The 26,575-nt window shown below is 43.0% G+C and overlaps 1 protein-coding gene across 1 annotated transcript in view; it reads right to left on the bottom strand.

The window, feature by feature from the left end:
- Positions 1–26,575, bottom strand: part of LOC146810406 (alpha-N-acetylgalactosaminide alpha-2,6-sialyltransferase 2-like) — a 547,614-nt gene that overhangs the window by 155,366 nt on the left and 365,673 nt on the right. The window contains exon 3 of the mRNA XM_085614424.1: positions 7,842–8,007. Within this exon, the coding sequence (XP_085470550.1) occupies positions 7,842–8,007 (166 nt within the window). The remainder of the gene's footprint in view (positions 1–7,841; positions 8,008–26,575) is intronic.

Here is a 26,575-nt window from a genome sequence, read left to right as displayed (position 1 = left end):
ATACTGGAGAAGGGATAGCGTGCTTGAGGGCAAAAAACTTTAAGAGTATGGATGCACTCCGCCTGCTCCGGAGATGTAAGTCACTTGACCTTGCTTAAAAAATCACGGATGTATGACGTTACAACGCGTGCTGTTACAACACGTGCTGTTACAACAAAACTTTTACAACGCAAGTGGATTTACAACGCTATGCCATTACAACGCAAGTCTTTACATCGACTTGCGCTAGATGGCGTGCTAACATTAGAAAAGTGTAATTTACTATTCCAACTCCAGTCCACTTAACAGTAGGGAAGGTGTTGGGATAGTAAACTACACTATTTGTAATGTTAGCACGCCATCTAGCGCAAGTCGATGTAAAGACTTGCGTTGTAATGGCATGCGTTGTAAATCCACTTGCGTTGTAACAGTTTAGTTGTAATGGTAGTGCGTTGTAAAAGTTGCGTTGTAAAGGTTGTTTACCAAAAATCACCCATAGCCACTGTGGAAGAAACAGAGTGTGCAGTTCAGTTGCGCTGAGCCCTCATCAATCAATGTCAGCTTGGGAGCTGAAGGGGCAAAAGTTCAGCCCGCAGAACTGTTGCCATGGATGGTAATAAACGTGGGGTGGGAAGGGCTGGTCTGAAAAGCACAGTCACTCACTACATTGGAGAGAACAGAGCGAAGTGTTCCCACTCAGTCCCACCAGTACAACCCCACAGAGACACAGAGAATGGCACCAGTGTCCAGCTCCCAGCGGTCTGCCGATTGTGATCCATTCACACAAAGATAGTGGTCTGCCAATTGTAATCCATTCTCACAAAGAGAGGTCTGCCAATTGTGATCCCTTCATACAAAGAGAGCGGTCTGCTGATTGTGATCCATTCACACAAAGAGAGCACATTTCCAAAGCCCTTCGTCATCTCAAAGGAAAAAAAGCTCTACCACAGGGGCAAATTAATGTATTTGTTGTTCAGTCCATTTACATAAATAATCACAGCAATTACATCAGAGGAGGTGTGTTGAATGGGTAGAGCGTCAGTTGCTGTTACCTGCCATATGGGGGCTCAGCTACTGTTGCCTCCGGTCCAGAGGGAGGGGGTACCTACTCTCTCTAGCAGGTCTCCATAGGTAGAGGAAGGATGGGTTATGCGGTGTTCACAAGCGGTGGTTACACACTTGAAATAAAAGTGCGCATATTGACATGTAAAACGTACTTAGTTGCCGTGCTCAGAAAGGAGGAGATTCTGGGCTATGTAGAGCAAATAATACAAATGGAAGCTGGCCTGGTTCGAATAAGGACAGGCCCAGTCTGCCACACGTCTGCGTTGGAAATATCATCGTTTTTTCACCCTAGTATTGTGCGATACCCAGGGGAAGATGGTGTAGTAGTAGTTGATGAAACTTTCTTTTGTGCGGAAGTGTAGGGAGAGACGGCTCAGTAAAGGGTGGGCTTACGGCTGCAGTCCATGCACTGATTTGGACTGGGTGGCAAACTCCGCTATGTGGCGGAATTATTAGAGTTTTTTGGCACAGTGTTTCCAGCGGAGCAAAGAGTGTGCAAAACTCCGCAAACTCCGCCAGAGGAGCGAAGTTTGCTGCCCAGCCTTATTATTACTGAAGGTTGAGAAAGTACAAGAGAAACAGAAAAAATATTTCGATGATAGGAATAGAGTAAAAGTTGCAGAGCATTAAGTAGGTGAGATGGTTCGTGCGTGTTAACCTGTACATGTAAAGAAGGATGGTCCAGCAGCTAAAATCCTGGAAGAAAAGAAAAATAGTGTCAAAGTGGAGGATGGACAATGGGTGAACAGTGGCTGTGTGGTAAAAGTGAGAAACAGAGAGGAGAAGTTGGACAAAAGCAAGGTGAAACTTTGGAGCATTATGGTATGTTGGGTATGAATTAATCAGTGTCTGGACCGTGTGAAGGTGAGAGTGTAATGGTCAAAGAACATGGCCCGGGGGCATGGGTGGGATGCAGCAGTCAGGGGAGGATCTTAGATTTAGAGTTTAGCTTATGTTAATAGATATAATGGATAATTTGTATTGATTGTGCTTGCTTACACTAGTACTTGTTTTTGGTTCGATGTTTTTTTCCTCATGTGTTTTTTTTCTGTTTTTGGTATTGTAGTAATTACAAAGGTTTATGTAGAAACTGCATTGCTTGTTAAGAATGTGTATTGTTTTCTAAAAGGGAAAAGCCATGTAGTATATATGTGCAAGCACTCGTGCATTAGCTCATGGAACCGTGTTACTGTTGATCAAGGCTCTATGTGGAATGCTTTTTAAATGATTGGGCAGTCGGTACTGTACCTGTTGTGCCACCAGCAACTCGTCAGTTTCATGCTCAATAAACTTATCTGTCAATTGTAGTTTGAAGACTCCTGTGTTCTTGAGCCAAGTGAAATTTCGGTAGAGAGCTATTTTGGCCTTGTTATGAAACCCGAGCAATGAGTTAATGAACTGGGAGTCAGTGGAAGGCGTGACAAGTCGCGGAAACATGGTCACTTTTCTTCGAATCATTTATTGTTCTGACAACTGCATTTTGAGCACTCTGTAGTCTACATATAGAATTTGTTGGCTGATCTGCATAAAGAGCATTGCAGTAATCAAGATGAGAATTCAATGCAGCATGTACCAAGAGAGCTTGGCTCTTAAGGATAAGAGTGGAAGCAGTGGTTTGAATTTTATACCAGAGGGAAAACTAATTTGAACCATTGATTGAATTTGAAGGTTTAGGGGTGCTTCAGAACCGAAAAGAAATCCCACATTGTCATGTTCTCTAGAGCAGGTACTTTGAGACCGAAGATGTCATGAGTCTCAAATTGAAGATCAGCCCTAGACTTTGTATCACTTCTATTTTTGGTGTTTTTTAATAGTAAAAGGTGTGTCTTATCATGCCTTACATCAAAAAGAGGAGCATTTTTGTATGGGATTTCGCCTCTCATGAACATTTGTTGTACACCTGCTTGTCGTTTGCATATTCTGCAAATGTCTGTGGTTCACTTACTATAGCATAGGCCCAAAGGAGTAATGTTATGTAGTTAAATTAAATTACATGTAAGGAAAACGAAATCACATGATAAAGCCTAACACACATAAAAACACCCAAAAGGAAAATATTGGTTAATTAAATCATACTTTGTCAATGTTATCCCGTTAGTCCCAACCCATAAATTGCTGGCCACACAACTTTACACATGACATGTCAAAGGTTGGTCAGGCATGGCAAGCTTTAATCAAAGCCAGTGATTAGGGGGCAAATCATACAACATTGATACACAGTGTACAGAATAAATGGCTACCATTAATTCAACAAAAGTGGTTTACAGGTAGTTAAATGTAAGAAAGCATCATTATCAAGGAAGCGAATAAAGCACAACATTATAGTAGTCCATATTTATTAAAGTAAAAGTTTCAGCCCAACGGTAAACTTGACCAGGGCCATCATCAGGACAAAAGTGTTGCAAGACATATAACCAACAGCCTATGGTCTGTACAGTAATTATCAAGGAAGACAGCCATCAACAGAAGTAACTGAGGTTAGGTAGGTCCAAGTGTGAATAGGACAAGAGCTGATCCAAACAAGAACACTTGTAGAGCCCTCGAGGAAAAGCAATCTCTTGGAACGCGGTGTAGTGGGCTCAATCAATAGCACAGTCAAAGATCTGTGTGCTTGAAACAAATGGAGCTACAGCCATGTAACATCCAATTTGGTGCGATTAAGCCAGTCCAAAATGTGTAAAGTTACGTGGCTAACAATTTATGGGTTGGGACTAACGTGATAAGATTGACACCATCGTTAAATTTGCAATATTTTCCTTTTTGGTTGTTTCTATGTGTGTTAGGCTTCCTTAAGCTTTTTCCCTTACATGTGTTTTAATTCACTACATATAATTATCCCTTTGGGCTAATGCTATCCCAAGTGAACCACAGTCATTTGCAGAATATAATTACCCTGGTTCTTAGGGTTACTGGGTCGACTCCGTAATTTGATAGTACAGTGTCGTTTCCAAATGATTACAGGCCACTTTTAAAGTTGGTGCCCAATTTATATAGAGGTCTTAATTAACTGTAAAGAGATCTGGGGTTTAGGCAGATCCTTCCATACCCATTAATGGCAGGTGTTTGAGGTTGAAAGAAAAGGGCCCAGTTTTTTTCTCACAGTAGCCATTCAGTTAGAATAGAGTAAAAGCCTCTGTTAAAATGAATGAATGAGCGCAGGCATGGTCTTGTATTAACGATAGATGATTTATTCTTCAGATCCAAATCACATGTTACAGGTTATCAGGAGATGTTCTGTTCCTTCTTAATGCCCCACCAGGAGCAGCGTCCTCCCTGCTCAGCCCCTTCTCACCAACTGATCCCACTAGAATCCAAACCACCCTCAACATTCTATCATACCTCATCAAAGGCTGAGCAGGCAGGCAGAGAACCAGAGTAGGGAGAGTGTATAGATAATAAGCACATTACAACACATCTCCCCCCTTATAATATTTGAAAACAATCAACATGTGTTATGATGATACAACACTCACTGAGCATAGGAGGATGCATTAGTAACAACTAATTAAACATCACCCCCCCAGCGATAATGATCATATACAGTAAAATGCATGAAGATAAATTTAACACACATTTAGTAGAAAAGGAAGATGAATAACCAAAACATTAAACACCATCCCTTCCCTGATAATGATCAAAAACAAAATTGCAAAGCTAGGATGAAAATTCACACTACAACTATGGATACAAGACACTACACCCCACAACGTACCCATTGTGCCTCATAAAAAGACACAAGACTGCGGCAGAACAGGGATCTACAACCCTAAACTGCACAACTAAGACAAAACAGATCTACCACTAAGACAGATCTAAGACTAACAGCCTCATGCATCAACCCAAAATCCAGTCGGTAAAATACCGATTCGGTAATAGCTCCCAGTATTAAGTAAAAAATACCCAATCCCAATGCATCAACCCAAAAGCAGAAATCGCTATTTAAGGAATCCTTAAATAGCGATTCTTTAAATAGGGATTCCTTAAATACCGATTCCTTAAATAGCGATTGCATTTAAGGAATCCCAAAGTGAGATTCCTTAAATGCAATGCATCAAAGTTAAAAAATTAGCGATTTCGCTAATAGGGGGAGCAAATTACCATGAGGATGAACTGCATGGTAATTTGCAAAAACTTTGAAAAATGCACTTTTGTGCATTTTTCAAAGTTTCATGTTGCGCACACACATGCCCTTAGAGCATGTGTGTGTGCAACATATGTGCACATATCATTTTCAGGGGTGCAACAGGGTGTCCTTTTGACACCCTGGCACCCTTGAAAGTGCTCCCGCTATTAGCGATTCGGTAATACCGAATCGCTAATACAGACTGGCTTTACATTCATTCCTATGGGCCTCCAAGCCCATAGGAATGAATGGGTAGGTATTCCTTATTACCGATTCGGTATTACCGATTCGGTAATAAGGAATATTAAGGAATCGCTATTTGAATAGCGATTCCTACATGCATAGCCTTTTGCTATTCCTTATTAGCGATTCCTTATTTTTCGCTAATAAGGAATCGCAAATGGCATTGTTGATGCATAGGCCCCATTATCCCTTAACCCTAACAAACATAGGGTACCATTAAACCCAAAATACTTTATGGGTAACTATAACTGGCAAATCAGGGTATCCCTTAACCCTAAAAACACTCTAGCGATAACTATGAGTAACCATAACTCATGACAAATTTAGGGTATCCCTTAACCCTAAACACACTCACAATAAACACTATGGGAATTTATAACCCATGTCAAATTTAGGGTATCCCTTAACCCAAAATCACACTCGCAAAACACTAGTCGCCAGTGTTAAAATGAATGAATGAGCGCAGGCATGGTCTTGTATTAACGATAGATGATTTATTCTTCAGATCCAAATCACATGTTACAGGTTATCAGGAGATGTTCTGTTCCTTCTTAATGCCCCACCAGGAGCAGCGTCCTCCCTGCTCAGCCCCTTCTCACCAACTGATCCCACTAGAATCCAAACCACCCTCAACATTCTATCATACCTCATCAAAGGCTGAGCAGGCAGGCAGAGAACCAGAGTAGGGAGAGTGTATAGATAATAAGCACATTACAACAGCCTCCTATGGTGAAAATGTGTGCTTAATATGGACGGCTGCACAAGAAGGATATTATGATCTACTGCATCAAAGGCTGCCAAGACTTCAGAGAAGTCTACGGATTTGAAAGTAGTGTTCACATGTGGCGATAGGAAAAGCTGGTCAGATGAATTAGAAGACCATGAGACAGATGTACGACTCGCAAATTGCATCGCAATAGCGACTCACAATTTGCGAGTCACCAAATGGGATGTACAACAGTGTCAAAGACACTGTTTGCGATTCCCAATGGGGACGCAAATTGCAAGGCTCATGAATATTAATGAGCCACTCGCAATTTGCGACCCCATTGGGAATGGCAGGACCTCCCAGGTATGGTGGTCTGCTGGGCACAGTAGACCACCATGTCTGGCACTCCTTTTAAATAAAGCAGTTTTTTTTTTAATGCAGCCCGTTTTCCTTAAAGCGAAACAGGATGCATTTAAAAAAAAAAAAATTAAACGTTTTCGTTTCATTTTTTAAGGTCAGGTAGTGGTCTGGGACCACTGCCTGCCCTTAAAAAATATTTACAGAGCCTGTCACAAAGGGGAAGGGGTCCCCTGGGGACTCCATTACCACTTGAAGAGGGCGGTAATTTGTGAGTGTTTGGTACATAGCTTTGCGGTCGCTATTAGGAAGGGAACGCCCCTTCCTAATAGCGAGTCGCAAAACCTATTTAGCGAGTTGCAAATTAGTTCAGTACCACACCAGCAAGGAAAGCATTCAACTGAAATATCTTAGGTAATTAGAAGGATCCTCTACGTGAGAATGAAACCCAGATCGTTCAAGTAGCTGCACACCCAGACCTCATAGAGTTGAGTTAAGGTATAGTCTAAAGACTTTGAGACAGAAATCTGAGGACCAAAGATGATTCTTGCTGCCAATGATCAGGACGTACTATTCAACTAATTATACACAAGGGAAGATTTGTAGGGTAATGGTGACTCGAGTAGATTACATTTCTCATTGGGTGATTACCGTTTACAGTGGCCTGTGTTAGTGTTAGATTAAGATTTAATTTAATTGCTGGTTTCATTATTCAGAAGGACCAGTTCAGCCCTTAATTGTCTGTCAGGCAAGTTTGGTGTACGAATTAGGTGTAACTTTTGTTACCTAGTGACCTATTAACTACAATAAAAAAGTGTCAAAAAGGTTGTCGTTTTCTGATAGAAGTAGTTCATTAATGAGTGCTTGTGGAAGACTGTGGAAATTGTCTGTTGCACATTGCATGTCAGACTTTCATGTGTGCTTGAGTGAGGTGATGAAGTTGTGATAGTATGAATTGTGTAGTATTTTCAAGGGTGCTGCATGGTGTAATTGAAGTATTTAAATGATGATGTTCTAATTCTGGGTTTCAATATATTAATACCACTATATTGATGGTTCTAGTGTGATACAGAAGGGGATGAGGTGTATGGTGGATCGTGTGTACCAAAGACTTGTTTTATGATTTAACTGAAATTACCAGTCATGGGATGTGGTGGATATAGATGAGTTCATCTTAAATCTGGTGAACAAATGCTGGAAAGATGCCTGCACCTCTCCAGATTTGCTGTGGAATATATCACATCTGCTAAGTCATTCTGAAAGTGATGAAACTGAATTGATTCGAAGTATATTAATAGAGGGACCTTTTCTTTTCATTTATCTAAAGGCTGCCAGGAAAGCAAAAAACAAATACATAAAACTCACTGTTCCAGGCGACTTTATCCCATCCAAAGCAACCATTGTATATCTGTAGTCTCTTATACTGCTCTGGTGTGGCATGCTTTGCCCAAACTAAAAGAGGAAGCTTGTCCAAATAGATATGTGCAAATTCTGTGTCCATTATTTTCTTCCTTATGGCACTAGGACAGTCCTAAATAGGAAGAAAAAAAAGTTAATGTTTGAGCAATTCTGCGTCTGCATTTAATACTCATTAATGTTTGACTTAGTGACTTGGAAATTTAATTTCACTTTATTTACATAGCTGTATGCTGATAGGTCTTCAGGTGCTTTTCTGGGGAGAATATGGACTACTTTTTCTTAATCATAGGCTCCTTTCATAGGTGTCTGCAATTGGGGTTTTTGAGGGAAAAAGAACATGGACATTATCAAGCTAAACACAAATGGCATGCAGTCTCCTGCGAATTGAATATCATACATTTGGACGCTTCACTTAGAAAGGCATGTAGGTTGAACACATTTGTGACATTCAATAACTTTAAAGCTCTCTGCCGAAAACACAAGCAGCTCTACTGATATCTGAAAATGAAAAATACAAAAAGAACTCCAGGAAAGATATGATTTAGGTTCTTCAAAACCATAAGAGGAGAATGCTTTAGGGGGTGGTTGGAGATAGCCTAGCATTATTCCAGTGCCCACCAGTTAAACTTCGCGGAAGAAAAGAGGACTGTGCCTTTGGAAGCTCTATGTAAGGTAGCAATGGGGGATATTATTGGTTCATAATAATATGTAATTGATAGATATGTATTGAATGCACCCAGGTCACGTTCATTAGTGCAGAAGGGCCTGTATATAGGAGGTTAACTAACATAAAAATGTATGCACCCTGTCTCATTCTCAGTAATACCTACAGCATAAAATATCACTCAAGAGCGTCAAAAGCCTCTTCTGCATCTAGACGTATTGCCTGTTCAGGTAACCTAGGATCCACTTTAAGTGAAATAGCCATAACGCATAAATTCCACAGCATTGTCTGATCAGAAAATACTAGTCTCTGCATCAAGGATTCCAGCCTCTGAGGAAGAATTTTAGCAAAAAGTTTATTGTTGACACTTAGTAATGACTGAGGTTTATACGAGGAACATTACGCCATGTCACAGCCCGGTTTCAGGATAACTAAGATCACTGCCTCTCAACATGGTGGGAGCCAGCATCCATTTATTTACAGTTTCATTATGTTCATCCAGAAATCGTTGTGTCAGAAGGTCAGAGAAATCTTTATAAAATTCTACCATGAGGCTATCACTCCAGCGGGCCTTCCCACTAGCAAAGGCAGCTATAGCCAATTTGATATCCTCAATTATAATAGGAAAATTAAGGCTATCTGTGATCTCACTTACCACCCAAGCAACTGTTACATTATCTAAATAGCTACCTATGTCTCTGAGTATTGTGCTCTATAGCATGTGTATAAAAGACATTTGAGATATCAACTGTGGAGGTCACAACTCCCCTCTTCTGGTTTTGTATACCCACAATTTATTTGTTCTTCTGGGTGACCTTCAACACGCAGGCCAGCATTCTGCCTGGATAATCACCCTCACCAAATGCCCTAGCTCTAGTATGCTTTCCTATGCAAAGTACTTCTTTGTCGCTTGTTCCAGGGAACTCTTTCAAAACTAGCAGAGTAGTCCTGTTTTTGTCAGTTTCATATTTTATCTAACCCTTCAATACCTCTCTGCATCATGTCTAATTGGGTTCTTAGGGATTTAAGGATTCCTGACTCTTTGGTAATACATACTTCTTGTATAAGCCTGAAAGGCTTCCCTTAGGGTTTTGCTTTCTGGAACTGATTGCCTGTTATAGTTATTTTGAACTTGAACACTGGTTCCAGCAACTCATTACTCACTCCAGCCACCAGTGTCTGATCCTTTGTAGAGTGTTACGGATATTTAGCATTAGCTCCCCAGGGGGGTGATCCGACAAGGTTCTTGTTGTCAGATACTGCAACATCAGCAAGTAGTCAATGCAGGAAGTAGCAGTGTGGACTGAAGAGTTTAAGGTATAGGAGTCAACACCCTCCATACATTCATTAGCCCGTACAGTTATATTATTGTATTTAATGTCTTGCATGCTAGCGAGGCAGTTCGATTGATCTCTGCTGATATGAAATCTCCTCCCCAGAGCACTGGGACACATGACACATGGGCATTAAGTTGTCAAAATATTCAGGAGAGTCAAGATTGGAAGCATATATATTAAGTAACACCAGCGGTAATGCATCAATATGCCCGTGTGTGCCCGACAGCTACACCTGAACAGTGAAACTCACTGTTTTCTCGGTTACAATAGTTCTAAAATAGGATAAACAGGGTGCAAAGCCTCTTTGCCATCCCCATGTAGTTGCAAATGATGGAATATCCCATGTTGGTGTATGTGTCTTACAACACATCGATATCTGCCCTACGGGGATCAAAATAAGCCAGTACTTAATGACCCATATGAGGGATATTGAGCCCTTGAAGATGCCCAATAATCAATGTAAGCTTGATGGTAGGAGTGTGGATAAGTTAAGTAATGCCAAAATTACCCTCTGATATTATGCAGCATTTGTGCCCTGTAGTAACTCCCCTCCTTCTCCCCACCCATGCCATCCCTAATTGTCAGCAGATGGTTCCACCCTACACAGCAGAAATACCCAACCCCAACTGGTGTTATTCATAACCATCAATGATATGCTCAATACGTGGGGGAGGGACTGCTGTGTACACAATTAGATCCACAGAGTCCCTCCGTGTTATAATCAACAAGATCAAAAACTCTCATGTCTACAGTCAACATATTGGAAACTAAACAGAACTGAATTGTTTTCCCATCAGATTTGCATCTATACATACCAAGTTCTCAAAAATGCTGAATGAACAATGCAATCGGTCCTTTAACCAACATTTTCTAAACAACAAAAATATGTCAGGAACATCATTGAATGAATGAGTATTTAATGGAGCATTTCTTCTAGAAATGTCCTTCTAGCTTCCTGCACAAGTAGGATGAGATCTGGTTACAATGACATCTGTGTCCGTTGAATTGGAGGACTAGTTTGAGCCTATTGAGGCATAGGATTGCAAATTTGTCCCTGCAATTTAGAATCCGCGTTATTATTGGTCTAGGATCTGCCCCAGACAGGGCTTCACCGCCAAGGCTATATGCCTTTTCCTCTATAAACAGAAACGAGAATGCCTTGCTGCCAAATAGTGCAATCAACATCCTTTCCGTGAACTGTAGGCACATGGACACCTATCTTGCCACCTGCCTGAGGCCTCCAGTTCCTGCTTGTTTCAGACTTATCCAGTGACAATATAGCGACCTGAGTTTTCCCACTGGGGTTCTTTCCACTCACCGTTCATCCCACCAACAGAAGTCCTGCCCACCCCAGGACTTATTTAATGCAGGCTGCAGCGCAACCACGCTGCTGCCACACCGAAAACCTTCTGCGCCTGGATCGTGCCCAGCGCCATGACCCATGGCTCTCCTGCCCCTCAAGATACACCAACTCTGAGCTCTACACCCTCGACCCCAGACACTGCAACAGACACTACCACAACGCTAACTCATGCTCCACGGTAGGACCTTTCACCTGCACCCACTGCCACATCAACTGCCACTGCACACACACCAGCCCCACCCTGAACACACCACAGACACCACCTGAAGAAAACACCAACTTGCATGTGCCCTTCTCTAAACATACTCGCTATGTAAGCATTCCACCAAATTATGGGATCTTATCGCCACCCTTGCACCCGTATTTTTCACTCAGGCCTGGCTCAACCCCACATCTGGTCCAGAAATTGCCACAGTGATCCCTGACGGATCAAAGAATCACTCACCAGGACCTGACCAACAAGCCGGGAGGAAGAACAGCCATCCTCCACAAAGATACCATACAGTGTACCACCACCACCGACAACACCACCTCTTTTCCTCCTCAAGGAACATCTCAACTTCAAGCTCCACACAGGCAACAAGACAACCTTCAGAGACACCCTCACATACCGATCCTCAGGCCAGCGCTCCAACTTCTGCAACACCATTGCAATCTTCCTTGCACCCCTAGCCTTAGACTCCAAGGACAACATTTTCCTTCGTGACCTTCGTGAAATTTTCACATCAAAGACCCCAACGAAAAAAACATAGCACATCTCATCAACGGTATGAGCAGCCTCAGATTGCCTTAGATTGTCCAAGACCCTACACACACTGCAGGACACATGCTGGGACGAATTTTCACCTCCAGAAAAATCATAAAATTCAGCCATGTCACAGAACTTAGATGGACCGATCACTCCATCCTTCACTTCAGCATCTTATGCCCCTGCACGGCCGCCCCCAAGATGATCAACGCCTCCCACCGGAGGTGGAACAAAACCTCCAAGGCCAATAATTGGGTGAATGCCCTCAACACCTCCAAACCTTGTCCCCATCAAGAGCAAAATCCAAGGAAAATCCTCTAAAAAAGCCAGCTGGTACACCCAAGAACTCAGAACAGTGAAACGAGACAGCAAACAGTTGGAGAGGAGATGGCGCACCAGCTAGTACACCTCCAACAGGGCAGCCTTCAAGACCTCCCTCAACCTTTACTACCACCTACTGAGGGCAACAAAGAAGACACCTCTTGCTGCAAGCATTGAAGCAAGTGCCAACTCCACCAAGGAACATTTCAACATAATTAAGGAATTCTCCAACCCGGCTGTCAGCGAAAACAACATCACACCCTCACAGGGGCTGTGCGACATCCTTGTCCACTTCTTCCACAACAAGATTGCAATCATATACAGAAACTTTGAACCCCAACCCACACCTACTGACTTTCTTGACAGATACCTCACCACCGTAACGGCACTAGCCACACACTGACCACCTGGAACATCCTTTCCACCCAGGACACCACCCCCACCATAAAATCCATCCACTCAGGAGCTCCCAACAGACCCATGCCCACACCACATCTTCAACCTCGGAAACCAAAGGATCAGCCAGGAACTCATCACCCTACTGAAACCTCTATCACCACTTCAACATTTCCCGATACCTGGAAACACGCTGAACTCAGACCACTACTCAAAAAACCTCTGCCGACCCCAGCAAACTCAAAATCTACCAGATAATCTACATGCTCCCATTCCAAGAAAAGTTACTGAAAAAGATCATCAACTCATGACACACCTGAAGCATAACGGGTTACTGGATGCCTCCCAATTTTGGCTTCCGCAGCAATGACAGCACCAAAAATGCCCTGATCCTAGCCACGACGACATCCAAACCCTCCTCGACCAAGGAGAAACAGCAGCTTTGATCCTTCTTTACCTCTCAGCAGCCTTTGACACAGTATCCCACCACACGCTGATCGAAAGACTCCACCACATCGGCATCCAAGGGGACACGCTCAGATGGATCACCTCTATCCTCACCATAAGAACCCAGAGGATCCACCTCGCACCTTTCGCCTCTGAACCCAAGGACATCATGTGCAGTGTCCCCTAGGGCTCATCCCTCAGCCCCACGCTCTTCAACACATATATGACCCCACTGACCAACATCGTCAGATCCCACGGTCTCCACATAATTTCCTATGCGGAAGACACCCAACTTATCCTCTCACTCACCGATGACACTACCAGAACCAATTTTTACAGATGCATGACAAACTTCGCCAACTGGATGAAGAATAATTGTCTGCAGCTGAGCACACAGGGCCAGACTGGCTGTAGCGGGCACTGGGCTTTCCCCGTGGACCGCTAGGGTGGGGGCCGATTTTGGGCCCCTGGGGGCCGTTTTTGTTACAGGGCCGTTTTTGCAGCATAGCTGCCAAATCGGCCCCTGTAACAAAATCGTCTGAAAACGGCCCTGGCAAACAGCATGGCCACTCCCAGGGGGCCGGCCACGCTCTTTGCCAGGGCCCGTTTTGGTTCCCAGTCCGGCACTGTGAGCACAGACAAGACTGAAGTAGTGATATTTGGCAACAGTAGCAACACATTGAACGGCTCGCTCTGTGCATGCTATGTAAGATCTTTAAGTGGCTACCCATACACACGAGACGCACCATGACACAAGCCCTCATCTCCAGCAGACTGGACTATGGCAACGCCTTCTATGTAGGAATCACCACACACCTACTACAGATTCTTCAGACCATGCAGAACGCTGTAGCCAGACTCATCCTCGGCCTTCCCCGATGAGCCCACATCACACCCCACCTCAGCCAATTCAAGCTGCTGACCCACGCACACAAGGCTCTAAACAACCAAGGACCTGTCTACTTTAACCACAGTTTGAACATCCACCAATTGTCAAGAAGACTACTCTCTGCCTTTCACTTGTCATACTCCCCGTATCTACCAAAGCAGAAGTAAAGGATGCTCCTTCTTCCACATCATCGCAGCAAAGACCTGGAACAGCCTCCCCACACACCTCCGGACCATCACTTCACTTCTGGAATTCCGTATGGCCCTCAAAATCTGGCTGTTCGAATAAGCCTCTGGGACTTCCAAGTGCCTGGATACCCTATTGGGTGATTAGCCGCGCTTTATAAATCCTGGTTGATTGATTGATTGATTGATATATGTGTAATTTGCTCAGACTTGGCCACCACATGAATTCTCACATTATTCCGGTGCAGTCTACCTTCAAGATTAGCACTTTTTTAGTTTTATCAGTTTGAGCCAGATGTACGATCTTTTCATTTTGCGAATGTACTAATGTTTCTAAGGCATATTTAGCGATTCCCAAAGGGGTGACAAATGACCTGCCTCATCAATATTCATGAGGCAGGTTGCAATGTGCGACCCAATGAGAATGGGCAACAACACAGGGATGATGGCCTGTTGGGTACAGCAGACCACCATATCTGTATTTACTTTTAAATAAAGCACCTTTTTGTGTGAAATGCATCCCATTTTCAATGACAGAAAACAGAATACATTTTGAAAAGAAAAATTAAACTTTTCTGATTCATTTTTTAAGAGTAAACAGTGGTCCGTGGGACCAGGGCCTGCTCTTAAAAAAGCATTTTCTCTGCCAGTCAAAAAAGGGGAAAGGGTCCCCTGGGGACCCATTCCCGTTTACAACTGGCATACCACCTACTTGAAGTAGGCGGTAAACTGTGATTGTTTTGCGACCACATTACGATCGCAAAACAATCGTACATGCCCTTGCGACTTGCTATTAGGAAGGGAAACGCAGCACGCCCTTTCCTAACTGCGACTCGCAAACCCTATTTTGGGAGTCCGTAATAGGTTACTAACTTGCAAAATAGGATAGGTACATTGCAAAAGCCATTTTAGTGGTTGCAAACAGCCTGATTCTCCATTTGGAACTTCTAAAAATGGTTGTACATCTGGTCCTAAGTTACTTGGAGGTGCAGCCAAATTATGAACAGAGTCCTGGGTGTTATCCTCCACCCTGAAACCCTCACCTCTTTTTCTATCAATCTATTGTTGTGCTTATCCAATTGCTTCTGGAATTTGTCATCTAAATCTGATATTATAGAGCTTTGCAGGTTTGAGGGACCCCTTGTTTTATGACGCAACCACTATTGTCAAAGTGAGCTCAGTCAGCACCCTTTGCATCCCTCAGAACCCAGGTGTGGCGGTTACAGGGCTGTGCCCCTCTGTCCCCCAGCATTGATAACAGTCCCTCTTGCAACACGTGTAATCAGGCCCCTGGATGGCAACCACATTTACCTCACACTAAGCCACACAAGTCACTGCCATATCCAATATGTCCTCCTATGCATCAGCAGATGGAATGTACCTTTTGCTCTCCCATGAAGGTGCTCCCAGGATCACAGATCCAGAAGTTGTTTGGTCCAGTTCCAGCCAGCTTCACCCAGCTACCAGCGGACAGGCCAAACCCTTCCTCAACACACCTAAAGGCAACAGCAGAATTTCCAATTGCATGCTCTGGCAACGTCGCCATGCTACAGCACCACCAAACACCAATAGGCCGCAAGCACCTCTTGCATCTAACTGACAGGATGACAGGCCTGAAAAGGAATTTAAATTGCAGTGGCAGCACAGATGTTATTGGCCCCCTTTTGGTTGGACTTGTTTTACCACTGCCTACAGCACCGTCAGGTTGGTATTTGCTTGATCAGACCCAACAGGCATCTACCAGACCACCACCTTGCAGCCTTAGGCTGCTTCGCCTGCCATTGTTGCACCCACTGCTGTCCTCACAAAGTTTGGGGTGGATGACCATGGCACAGGCACCAATGAACAGATCAGTCCCATGATCTGCTTTGCAGCAATTACCCCATCCCACCACTCTTTAGTCACCAGCTGTGATGTGTGATATATCCTACCAGCAATTCTTATTAAACCTTCTATGTCAACTCCTCCATCCTGCGAGAGACAGGCTGATTGCCTGCCTGCTTTGCCGACCTCAACCATCACCAGACGATCTAATGGGGTCATGGGAATGCCAACCTCTCACAATCTTCACACCAGTGTCTGCCCTCCATTGTCACATGCTCGAATCAATCGATGTTCATCGTTGGTGATCAATGTTGCGACCTAATTTTAGCAGCTTTATCTTTCTGGCAGAAACAGCACATCAATTAGGCGGCCATCTTTGCGCCTTGCTCACTGACGCCACTGGGCCCTGGCACTTATTCTTCAACAACAAACTGAGCACTGAGCATTAGGATGAAAATAGAAAGGGAACAGCACTTCAGTGTTTTAGAAATATAAGCTCAGATGGTAATACAAACTATGCTTATTCACATTTTATTGTTTCCAGGTCTGTGAACAGTTGCATAATCCCATTTCAATAGGCCTGCTCAAGTTGACTAGATGTTTAGGGCGGATTCTGGTATTGTGTCTCCTTAAGCCCTATAATCTCAGCCCTAGACCCTCAGGCACTCAGGTTACTCCTTCGGATCCTCTGCTTACTCTGTTATGGCATTGGGGAAGGCATCTGACAATATAGATGCCATAAAGGCATGTTTTGTGTCTACCATTCTTCACAGCCTCTGGAGATCTCTATCGCACAAATTGTACAGCCAGTAGATGGGCGTCTCAGGTTGAGCTTAACTTAGCCCTGCATCTTCCTTTAAAATATATTTCCTCTTTTACTGCAAAGCTGTGGAGGTCGTGGATTTACCCTACCAAAGGTTAAAACTATTGTATTAATATATCACGTGCAAATTGCACATCCCTGTTTTGTGACTGGCAAATTGCATTGCCATTCACAAACCAATTCATGTGAAAATTGCACAACCCTTGTTCACAACTGAAAATGGAAAATCTAACTCTATGCTTTTGTCCAAAGGCATGGAATGGTTCAGTAGCATACTTCTGGGGCTTGGAAAGTTTTAAGCCTAAGTGCTCAATTAACTTTGCACCACAGAAACCCATTTCAGTCTTTCAGTTAGCCATCACCCTTGAAAGACTGCCAATTGTGTGACTCTGATGAGCAGCATCATTATATTGTCCTTGGTTGGGAAATCTATCCGATTTGTTTAGGATTCTTGTGGGGGCTGTTTCTGTTCTTCAAAACTGAAGGGGTAGCTGTTCAGTCTATTGCATAAGAACAATTTAGCAGCCAGGGAATGGCTTTTTATGCAGAGGCACATGAGTAGCTTCCTTTCTACAGATTCTCTGGTCTTCTTTTGCCAGTCTGTGGTTCTACTATCAGATCCTTGGATTCTTCTCCATTCCCTGACACATGTTGGCTTGGTATTTGAAGATATTGAGGTCTGCCTAAACATATGGGCATTTTCACGGTAGCTGCCTTCTCTTTTGGAAATGATGAGCTCATTTCATCAAGTTAGAGCTTTCTTCTTGAATTAGTGCAACAGTCAGTTTATATAGCTCAGTCATCTCATCTGACCTTGATTACATGCAGGATTCCCTGGGTGGAGAATATCTTATGGTTTTCCATCTCCTCTTGGGTCTTTTAGGTACACACATGTGTGCTGCTTTGCTGTTGTGTTGCAGATGTTCAGGTCAAGATAGTACAATAAAGATCTAACTGCTAGGTTGGCTGCATCATTGTGCCTCATATACTAAGAAGATCATGTATATGGGCTTGGGATGTATTCTCCAGAGTGTTCACATAGGAGGGTGTAACCTTTTTCCATATACAGATACATACAAACTTCAATACAGCTAGCTTGAGTTGCAATTGGATAGGTGAAGGGAGAAGTGTCTCAAACTGTAGGAGTTCATTCATGACTATGAAACTATTCTTGCAGTGAGTGAACCAGTTGTATATTTTGAATAGAATACCATACAGTTTGTTGTCCTCCAATTTTGGCCTGGTGGGTCGGAAATATGATAATTTTCTGTCTATTTTACAAGAGGATGTATGAAGACTAAGGTTTTTGAACCCGAACTTACGTTAGCCTTGTACTGGTCTACTCATGCAGGGTGTCAGAAGTTCGATTTTGAGCTGATAAGACAGGATGGGTCCAAGAGTGTTTGGAAGCTGTGACATAGAATATTATGACTGTGCTGTTTTACCAAAGTCTATCTTTCTGGCCATTTTCCTATTCTTTCTATCTTTTCCTTTGTGTTCTTATTCCTCTGCAGCCTTCTCTTTCCTCCTTTTTGCATCCTTTCTCCTGCCCCCTCTGAAGCCCTACTGTCTTTTCCCCTGCCACTCCACTGACTTTCCTGCTGCTTGCTTCAGCTCCTCTCATCCCTGCCTACTGCCCTCCAGATCTCCTACCCCCTCTACGACCTCCTTATGGAAGCTGCAGTGCAGACGTACTGCTGGGGCACCAAAAAGCAAGCCTGTCTGTGCCCATTTGCACCCTGCTCGCACCCACCAGCAGGAACTTTGGTCCTCCTATTACCCACAACAGTCCCAGAGAGTACTCAGCCACCGTCCTCCGCACACTAAACATCAAACAATGCTCTGCTCGCTGCCCCAGGCCTTCTTCTGCTGAAGATGTCTTCTCCTGTGTCACCTGCAGCTCTTCCTGTGCGCTGTCCCACCCAATTTAGGATCCCCAAAGAAACATGGATCACAGAGCTCTAAATCCACCACCTTCAGCACCATAACAACCTTTTTACAATCCATCATCGACTTCAAAGCTTGGATCACCTCCTGCAAAGACTCCTTGTCTTGCTCAAGATTATCAGCACCCCAATGACCAGACATCATGCGAGCTAGCCTAGTACACAGAAGAACTGAAATTCACCAAACCACATTGCAAGCAATTTGAAAGCTGATGGAGTCACACCCATGACAACAATGACAAAAGCGCTTACAACTCACCCCTCCAGTTCTACCATCAGCAACTCAGATCTATCAAACGATCAGCACTGACTGAGCAAATTTAAAACAGCTCCAACAACGCCAAATACGTTTTTGTCATAGTGAAGAACATACCTCTCCCTCTGCCAGCCCTACGACCGTCACCCTATTACAGGAGCTCTGCACCCAACTCCCCTATTACTTTAGTGACAACATCAACAACATCTACAACAGCTTCGCTCCCCAGCCGGACTCATCCATCCTCACTGCCTTTCAACATGACGAGTCAAGCACCCTGGAAACCACAATGACCTGCTATCTCACCATAACCATGACAGAAACCGCATAGCCCTTGCACTCCATTCAATCAGGGTCCCCATCAGATCCCTGCACACACTTCATTTTCATCAAAGGACATTACCCCATCTGCTCCATGCTTACGCTGATGCACAATGACTCCCTCATCACAGCCACCCTTCCAGACTCCTGAAAACATGCCATCATACTTTCCCTTCTGAAGAAACCCTCAGCAGAATTGAAGACTCTGGCGAACTACCGACTTATCTCTGTGCTTCCCTACCCAGCTAAGGTCCTGAAAAACATGTCAACAAATGACTGGCCAATCATCTCAACAACAACAGCTTCTTCAATCCCTCCCAATCCAACTTCAGGCCCAACCACAGCACCAAGACCAGCCTCGTCGCCGACACTGTTGACATCTGCATGATCATGGACAGAGGAGGCACCACAGCATTAATCCTGCTCAACCTCTCAGTTGCATTCAATAGCATCACCCACCCTATCCAACGACTGCACAAAACTGGCATACACATACCCTCTCTCCAATGGATCAACTCCTTTCTCACCAGTCGCACCGAAAGAGTCTACCTGACACTGTGCATCTCTGCTGCTGGTAACCTGATCTGCAAAGAACAAGAATCCTCAGTCAAGCCCATGTTGTTCATTGCCTACATAGTGTAGTGTCTTATGAGTTAGGGTTGACAGGACCCTTTTGGTTCCTGACGAACCCCGTAGAACAGTGATGTAAGTGTGTGGGTAATAGAATTCATAGTGCAGAATATTCAATTAATGATTACACGCTGAGGAATAAATATGTGCAATTCCAAACTCTGTGTGTGGCGTGATCATTAGCAAATACCCGGGCTGGCAAGGACACTACTACTGGTGGCGAGATAAGGGACTACCCAAATCCTCCCCACCGCCTCCCCTCGACACTGCCATAAAGTAGAATATTGACGATAGATTAACTGCCTGGATCAAAACCGTTGTTGGCTTTATTGATGCGTTAGAAGAGGTAATGACAATAAGATCATTTAATATCTTTAGTTATATAGTTAGCCAGTGAAGGAGTAAAAGAAATGATAAAGAAAATACCACCAGGTGGTGAAGTGACAAACTATCAAATCAAATAGGTGCTGAACACCAAGTTCAATCCTGTGCTAAATGTTGACTATGAAAGGTACATTTTCAACCAAGAAAGGCAGAAAGCTGGTGAAACAATGGATGAGTTTGTAGAAATACTTGATCCGCTCATCAAGCATTGCAAGTACAAAGAGTTCAATGATGAAGAGGCCAGGCGGCTCAGAGCAATAGACGGATGCCTCTCCAATTCCTTCAGACGACGAGTGCTGAAAGAGACACTCAGCTTGGAGCGATTACTCATGGCTGCAAGAGCAGAAAAAGAACTGACAGTCAAGCAGCTAACATGGAGGCCAGAGTGGCCCCAAATGAATCAGCTCTGAGTAGAAAGTCATAAAGTAATGCCTCCAAAGAAAAGAAGCTCTGATTCCGATATGGATTTTTCTTTCCACATGAAGGTAAATGTTCCCCCATTGGAAAGATATGCAAATGATGCAGGAAAGAGAACCATTTTGTCAAAGTTTGCAAAGCGAGGGAAAGATCAAGTGTCACATCAAGAAAATAAAATGGAAAAAAGATCAAGTGCGTCATGTCGAGAAAACAAAATAGATGCCAAAAAGTTCCAGAAACGTTCCAACCATGCCCACAAGGCCCAAAGGCAACATCAGTTGAGGCAAGTGGAAACTGAACGACATTGATTGTCGTCAAATTCCTTTTCTAACAGTTGTCATCATCATTGTCAAGCAGCAGTGAGGTAGATGGGTGTGCGATGTCAATGTTGACCACTGGATGACATGCACATATAGGTTTAGCTTCTTGCTAAGTCAACAAGTGAAGGTGTGAAATTAATTTGGACACTCTCACAAAAAGACATTGAAAGTCAATGGGTGCTCCATACCTATTATCATAGACAGTGGGGATTCAATAAATATTATGCCAGTGGAAAAGTACAGTGAACTGTCTCCAGTGCCCCCGTTGCGCCCTGTCAAAAACCAAAGTGCATACGTGGGCTGCTTTGTCGCCACTGCAAAGTAAAAGTTCATTCATAGCAACTGTGAAGCATAAAAAGATGAAAATACGAGCACCAATTCAGGCCCTGCCAGGCACCTCACTGAGTGCGTGTTTAGTCAGTTTAAGTACTGCTGCTGATATGGGGCTGATTTCTGTAAACTACAATGTCAATGGTTATCTTGAGATAGGGAATCAGTTTCCATCCTTTTTCATGGACTAGGAAGGCTAAAGACCCTGAAAGTGCATGCTCAACAACATCATTGAATTGCCTTACATTTACAAGAGGCTGTTGAGAAAGAACTTGTGACACTGTTAAAGCAGAACATTCCACTGGTCTGAAGTCATGGGGGTCACCAATTGTGTTAGTGCAGAAGAAGGATAGTTGAGGAGCCGAGCGCATCTGCGTTGATACACAGCAAGTGAACAAGGTGATTGAAAGAGAATGACGTCCTGGTCTGCATATTGCTGACATGGTTACACAGCTGAATGGAGCCAAAGTTTTTTCTCACCTTGATTGAACAAAGAGTATCACCAACTCAAGTTGGAGGAAAATTGCTGGTACATTACTATCTTTTTGACTCATGTTGGTTCATTTAGATACAAAAGACTATGTTTTGGAGTATCCTTAGCTGTAGAACTCTTTCAGGATGTAATTTGTCATCCAGACTCATCTTCAGCCTTTCTTGACGAACCCACATCACAATCCACCTCAGGAAACTCTACTGGCTCCCCGTACAGAAGAGATACTAATTTAAGGTGCTGACCCACGCACACAAGGCTTTACACAACAAAGGGCCCGCCTACATTAACTACTGCCTGAACTTCCACCAACCGTTGAGAAGACTACTCTTTGCCTCCCTTTCACTTGCCCATACTCCAACCATCTACTGAAGCAGAAGTGGAGGACACTACTTCTCCCACATCGCAGCAAAGACCTGGAGCAGCCTCCCCACACACCTCAGGACCATCATCTTACTTCTGGAATTCCTAATGGCCCTCAAGGCCTGGCTGTTCGAAAAATCCTCCAGGGCCTGCAAGTGCCTGGATACCCTATTAGGTGAGTAACCATGCTTTATAAATCCTGATTGATTGATTGATTTGTCACATAATACAGCAAGCCACAAATGCTTTCAATTACAGTTATGACATACTAGTTTTCGGCACCACACAATAGGAACATGATAAAGCTCTTACACAAGTGTGTTGTCTACTTGCAGATGTGGGTCTCACTTTAAATTCGACAGTGTGACTGTCACAAAACTAACTCAAGTTATTTGGTCATATCTTTTCTGATGGGGTAATGACTTTGGATCCAAATAAAGTAAAAGCCTTGTCATCCACTTCTCCCCCAGAAATGCAACTTTGCTGCAACCCTTTCTTGGTATGGCAAGTCCCTGTTCAAGGCATGTGCATGAATTTGCCACTGTGCGTGCCTCATTGAGAGACTTAACAAAAAAAATGTTCCCTATCGATTGTCATGCGAATGTGAACAAAGCTTCATGAAAATCAAGCATGTAATTGAGAACACCATAGAAATTGCATACTTTGATCCAAAATTGCAGACGGAGGTTGTTTTTGATTCATACCTAGTGGGGTTGGGTGCCATCCTAGCCCAGCACACTGGACACTGTGGCTTATGCTAGCCAAAGTTTGTCATTGACAGAAAGTAACTATTTCTGTTTGGAAATCATTTCACATTTGTCACCAACCACCAAGCATTGCTTACCATTTTCGACAATCCTAAAGCCAAGATACCGCTTTGCACTGAGAGGTGGGGGTTGCGATTGCAGGAGTAGGATTATATGATTGTGCATCGTCCAGGAAAAGATCTAAACCCTGCTGACTACTTTTCATGTGTGCCAATACAGTTTCATGTCATTACTTCTAAAGCGGCTGATGCTTATATAAACTTAACTGTGAAATCCAGAACCCCTAGTAGCATATCAGTGGATTAAATCAGTCTTGCCACGAGCACTGACAGAGGCTTGCTAAAACTTAAAGACATTATTACACATCAATCATGGATAAAACATACTCAATCTCTTCATGATGACCATGAATACCAGAAATTAAAAAATGTGCAGGAAGAACTTTCAGTTACCCCAGAAGGCATGATCTTATGCGGGTCCAGGACTTTCATACCAGAGAGTCTGAGACAAAAAGTTATTGAACTGGGACATCGTGAAGTTGTTGTTACTAAACAACTTCCACGAGACCGAGTGTGGGTCCCTCGTCTTGATGAAAGAGTTGAAAAAGAGTTAAGGGCATGCCAAATATGCAACAGCTTGTTATCCAAAATAACCCTACATCCGTTAAATATGTATGATCTTCCAAAGCATGCTTGGGAGAAGATTGCAATTGATTTCTTTGGACCCCTTGACAATGGACATCATCTGCTTGTAATTTTTTATGAATATTCCCGTTTTCTCCTTTAGAAGATCTGTCGCCAACTACTCATAACAGATTCTTTGAGAGATCGGAAAGTATTTTTGCAACATGAGGCATCCATTTGAATTTGAAATCTGACAATGGCCTGCCTTTCAATAGTCGAGAATTTAAAGATTTTCTCATTCATCTAAATTTCAAGCATCAGAAAAGCACACCGCCCTGGCCACAAGCAAATGGTGTGGTCGAGGAATGTAAGAGCACCCTCAAGAGACTGTCCAGCGCTGGAAAAGCTTGAACTCAAGTCATTTCTTCAGTCTATGCTTAGTGCATACAGGTTAACTCCCCCTTCTACCATGGGTGAAAGCCCTGCCACGTTAATGTTTAGGAGAGCCATAGGAGCCAAGTTGTCGCAATGGACCACTGAAAGATCTATTGACATTGATAAACTAACTTCACACCACATAGTCGTCTCACAAAAGCAAAATGAAGACATATGCGTTCAGAAGCTGCTGTGCTCGGAACACTGTGTTTAAAAGAGGGGATCAATTTATTGTCAGGCAGAAACAGAAACCCAAGTCTGATGCTCTTTGTGATTCTGACCCACTGAGGTTTGTGACTAGTAAACAGCACAGGGTGATTGCTCACCTTCCTAGAAAGTCAATTATGCAAGATGCTTTGCATTTCAATCACCTGCCTTGACATTCGCCAACTCCAGATTTCCATCAAGTGCGCATGCTAGCTCTGTCATTAAGAACATACCCTTTGGAGAATTAACACGCGTAAGAAGAAACTGTAGTGAGACAGAAACTTTTCAGGCAAATGTTGTCGAAACCAAACACAGATTCCTCAGACAAGGCTATGACATCAAACATTTAAACAAAGCAGAAGTAAGGATCAATTTGACCAATAGAAATGCCACGCTGTGTAACAAATCAAATGAAAAACACTTGCATGAGAATGCAGTTGGTGTTAGGTTTGTTACCCAATATACTATACATAGTGACAAGATCTTTAACGTATTTCGCAAAAATTGGCACCTATTGAAAGCTATTCCTGGATTAGAAGAACATCTAGGTAACCGTCCGTCTATTACATACAGGAAGGGTATGTCAACACGAAATCATTTATGCCCCAGTTATATAACATCAGCAACAGGTGGCGGAACATGGCTACCCCCCAAACCCAAAGGTTTCTACAGATGTGGAACCTGTGTCATTTGTCCGATGGGCAGAAATAAAACGACCTCATTCTCTTACAATACTGATCATGGATATTCCATTGACCAGTTTTGCAATTGCAACTCCACATATACTGTTTATATCTTGGGCTGCCCATGTGAAAAAATCTATGTGGGCAGTACTGTTCGCCCATTGAAGTTACGTATTCAGGAACATCGGAGGGCCATTAAGGGCAGGGATTCAAGATATCCCATTACTGAACACTATAATGTGGTACATATGAACGATAATACCTTCTGGTTCCATGCGATTGAACATATCCCGATGAGCAAGAGGGGTGGTGATAGGGAACTCATGCTTAGAAGGGCGGAAGCTAAATGGATATGTCGCTTGCAATCGACTCAGTTTGGACATAATACTGATAGCGAAATGCATTATTTCCTGTAAAATGGGTTTCCCTTAGAGTTTGGGTTCCATGGTGATAACATAGGACAGTTTGGTAATATATGATATATACTGTGATTACCTGTTGTACCCTTTAGGATCTCTAATTTTATGTCTTGACATTTAGTTTGGTGTATGTATTATATGACTATGATCCCTGTTATCCCTTTTGTAGCACTAGTAACAAGATACTGGATTTTAAACATATTAGACGGCCTATGTTTTGGTGCCAAAATGTGATATGACACAGAACAGGTTATAGTCTTTATAGCACCGTTTTTGTCCATGTTTGGAAATGATAATGATGTGACTTATCCCCGGGTGCATTTTCAATAATTACTGTGGTTATGTTTATTTATTTATTATATATTTTTTTCGGAAGCAGAGGGGTTTCTCAAATTCATTAACTATACGGCTATGACCCCCAGTATTTCTTTTGTAGCACTAGCGATAAGATAGTGGATCTTATATAAAGCTATAATTCTTTTTTGAATGCCTGTGTTTTGGTGCCAAAATGGGATACGACACTGAATAGGTTATAGCCCTTATACTACCGCCTTTGTCTACCTTTAGATACAATAATGATGGGGTATGACACCTGGGACTATTTTAACAATTACCGCTGTAATGTACGCTTTAGGCGTGGTTATACCTGGTTATTTATTTTGTGTTTTTTTGCTTTTTCTTTTTTCTTTGTACAAGTGAAACTTATTTTTTCTTTTGCTGTTATTTAGTATCAAACACTATAACCATTACAACATGGCGCTGATATCAGGAGTAGCCAGCCATTACTTACTCTTTATTGTTATGGCCGTCTCTTTTTACTATGGAACATCCCTCTATTTATATATGAGGGTTGTGGGGCTCGATATTGGGCCAATATTGGATTGGAATCATTGTTCAATATTGAAGTGTGTCTTTTTTATGTATTTTTTTGTTTGTTATTTAATGCACTAATATATTTATCACGAAGCGTCATTATTTACCACGCTTCACTGTACCTTTAAAACATTAGCACAATGCCTTTAATATGAATATTTGGAGCCTGGTTTTAAATAGCAACGCTCCACAAACATACATTTGTTCGAATTTATAAAC

Source organism: Triturus cristatus, chromosome 7, assembly GCF_964204655.1.
Source record: "Triturus cristatus chromosome 7, aTriCri1.1, whole genome shotgun sequence".
Lineage (NCBI taxonomy): Eukaryota > Metazoa > Chordata > Amphibia > Caudata > Salamandridae > Triturus > Triturus cristatus.
The sequence above is the reverse complement of the archived record's forward strand: the minus strand, read 5'-3'. Positions and strand labels throughout refer to the sequence as shown.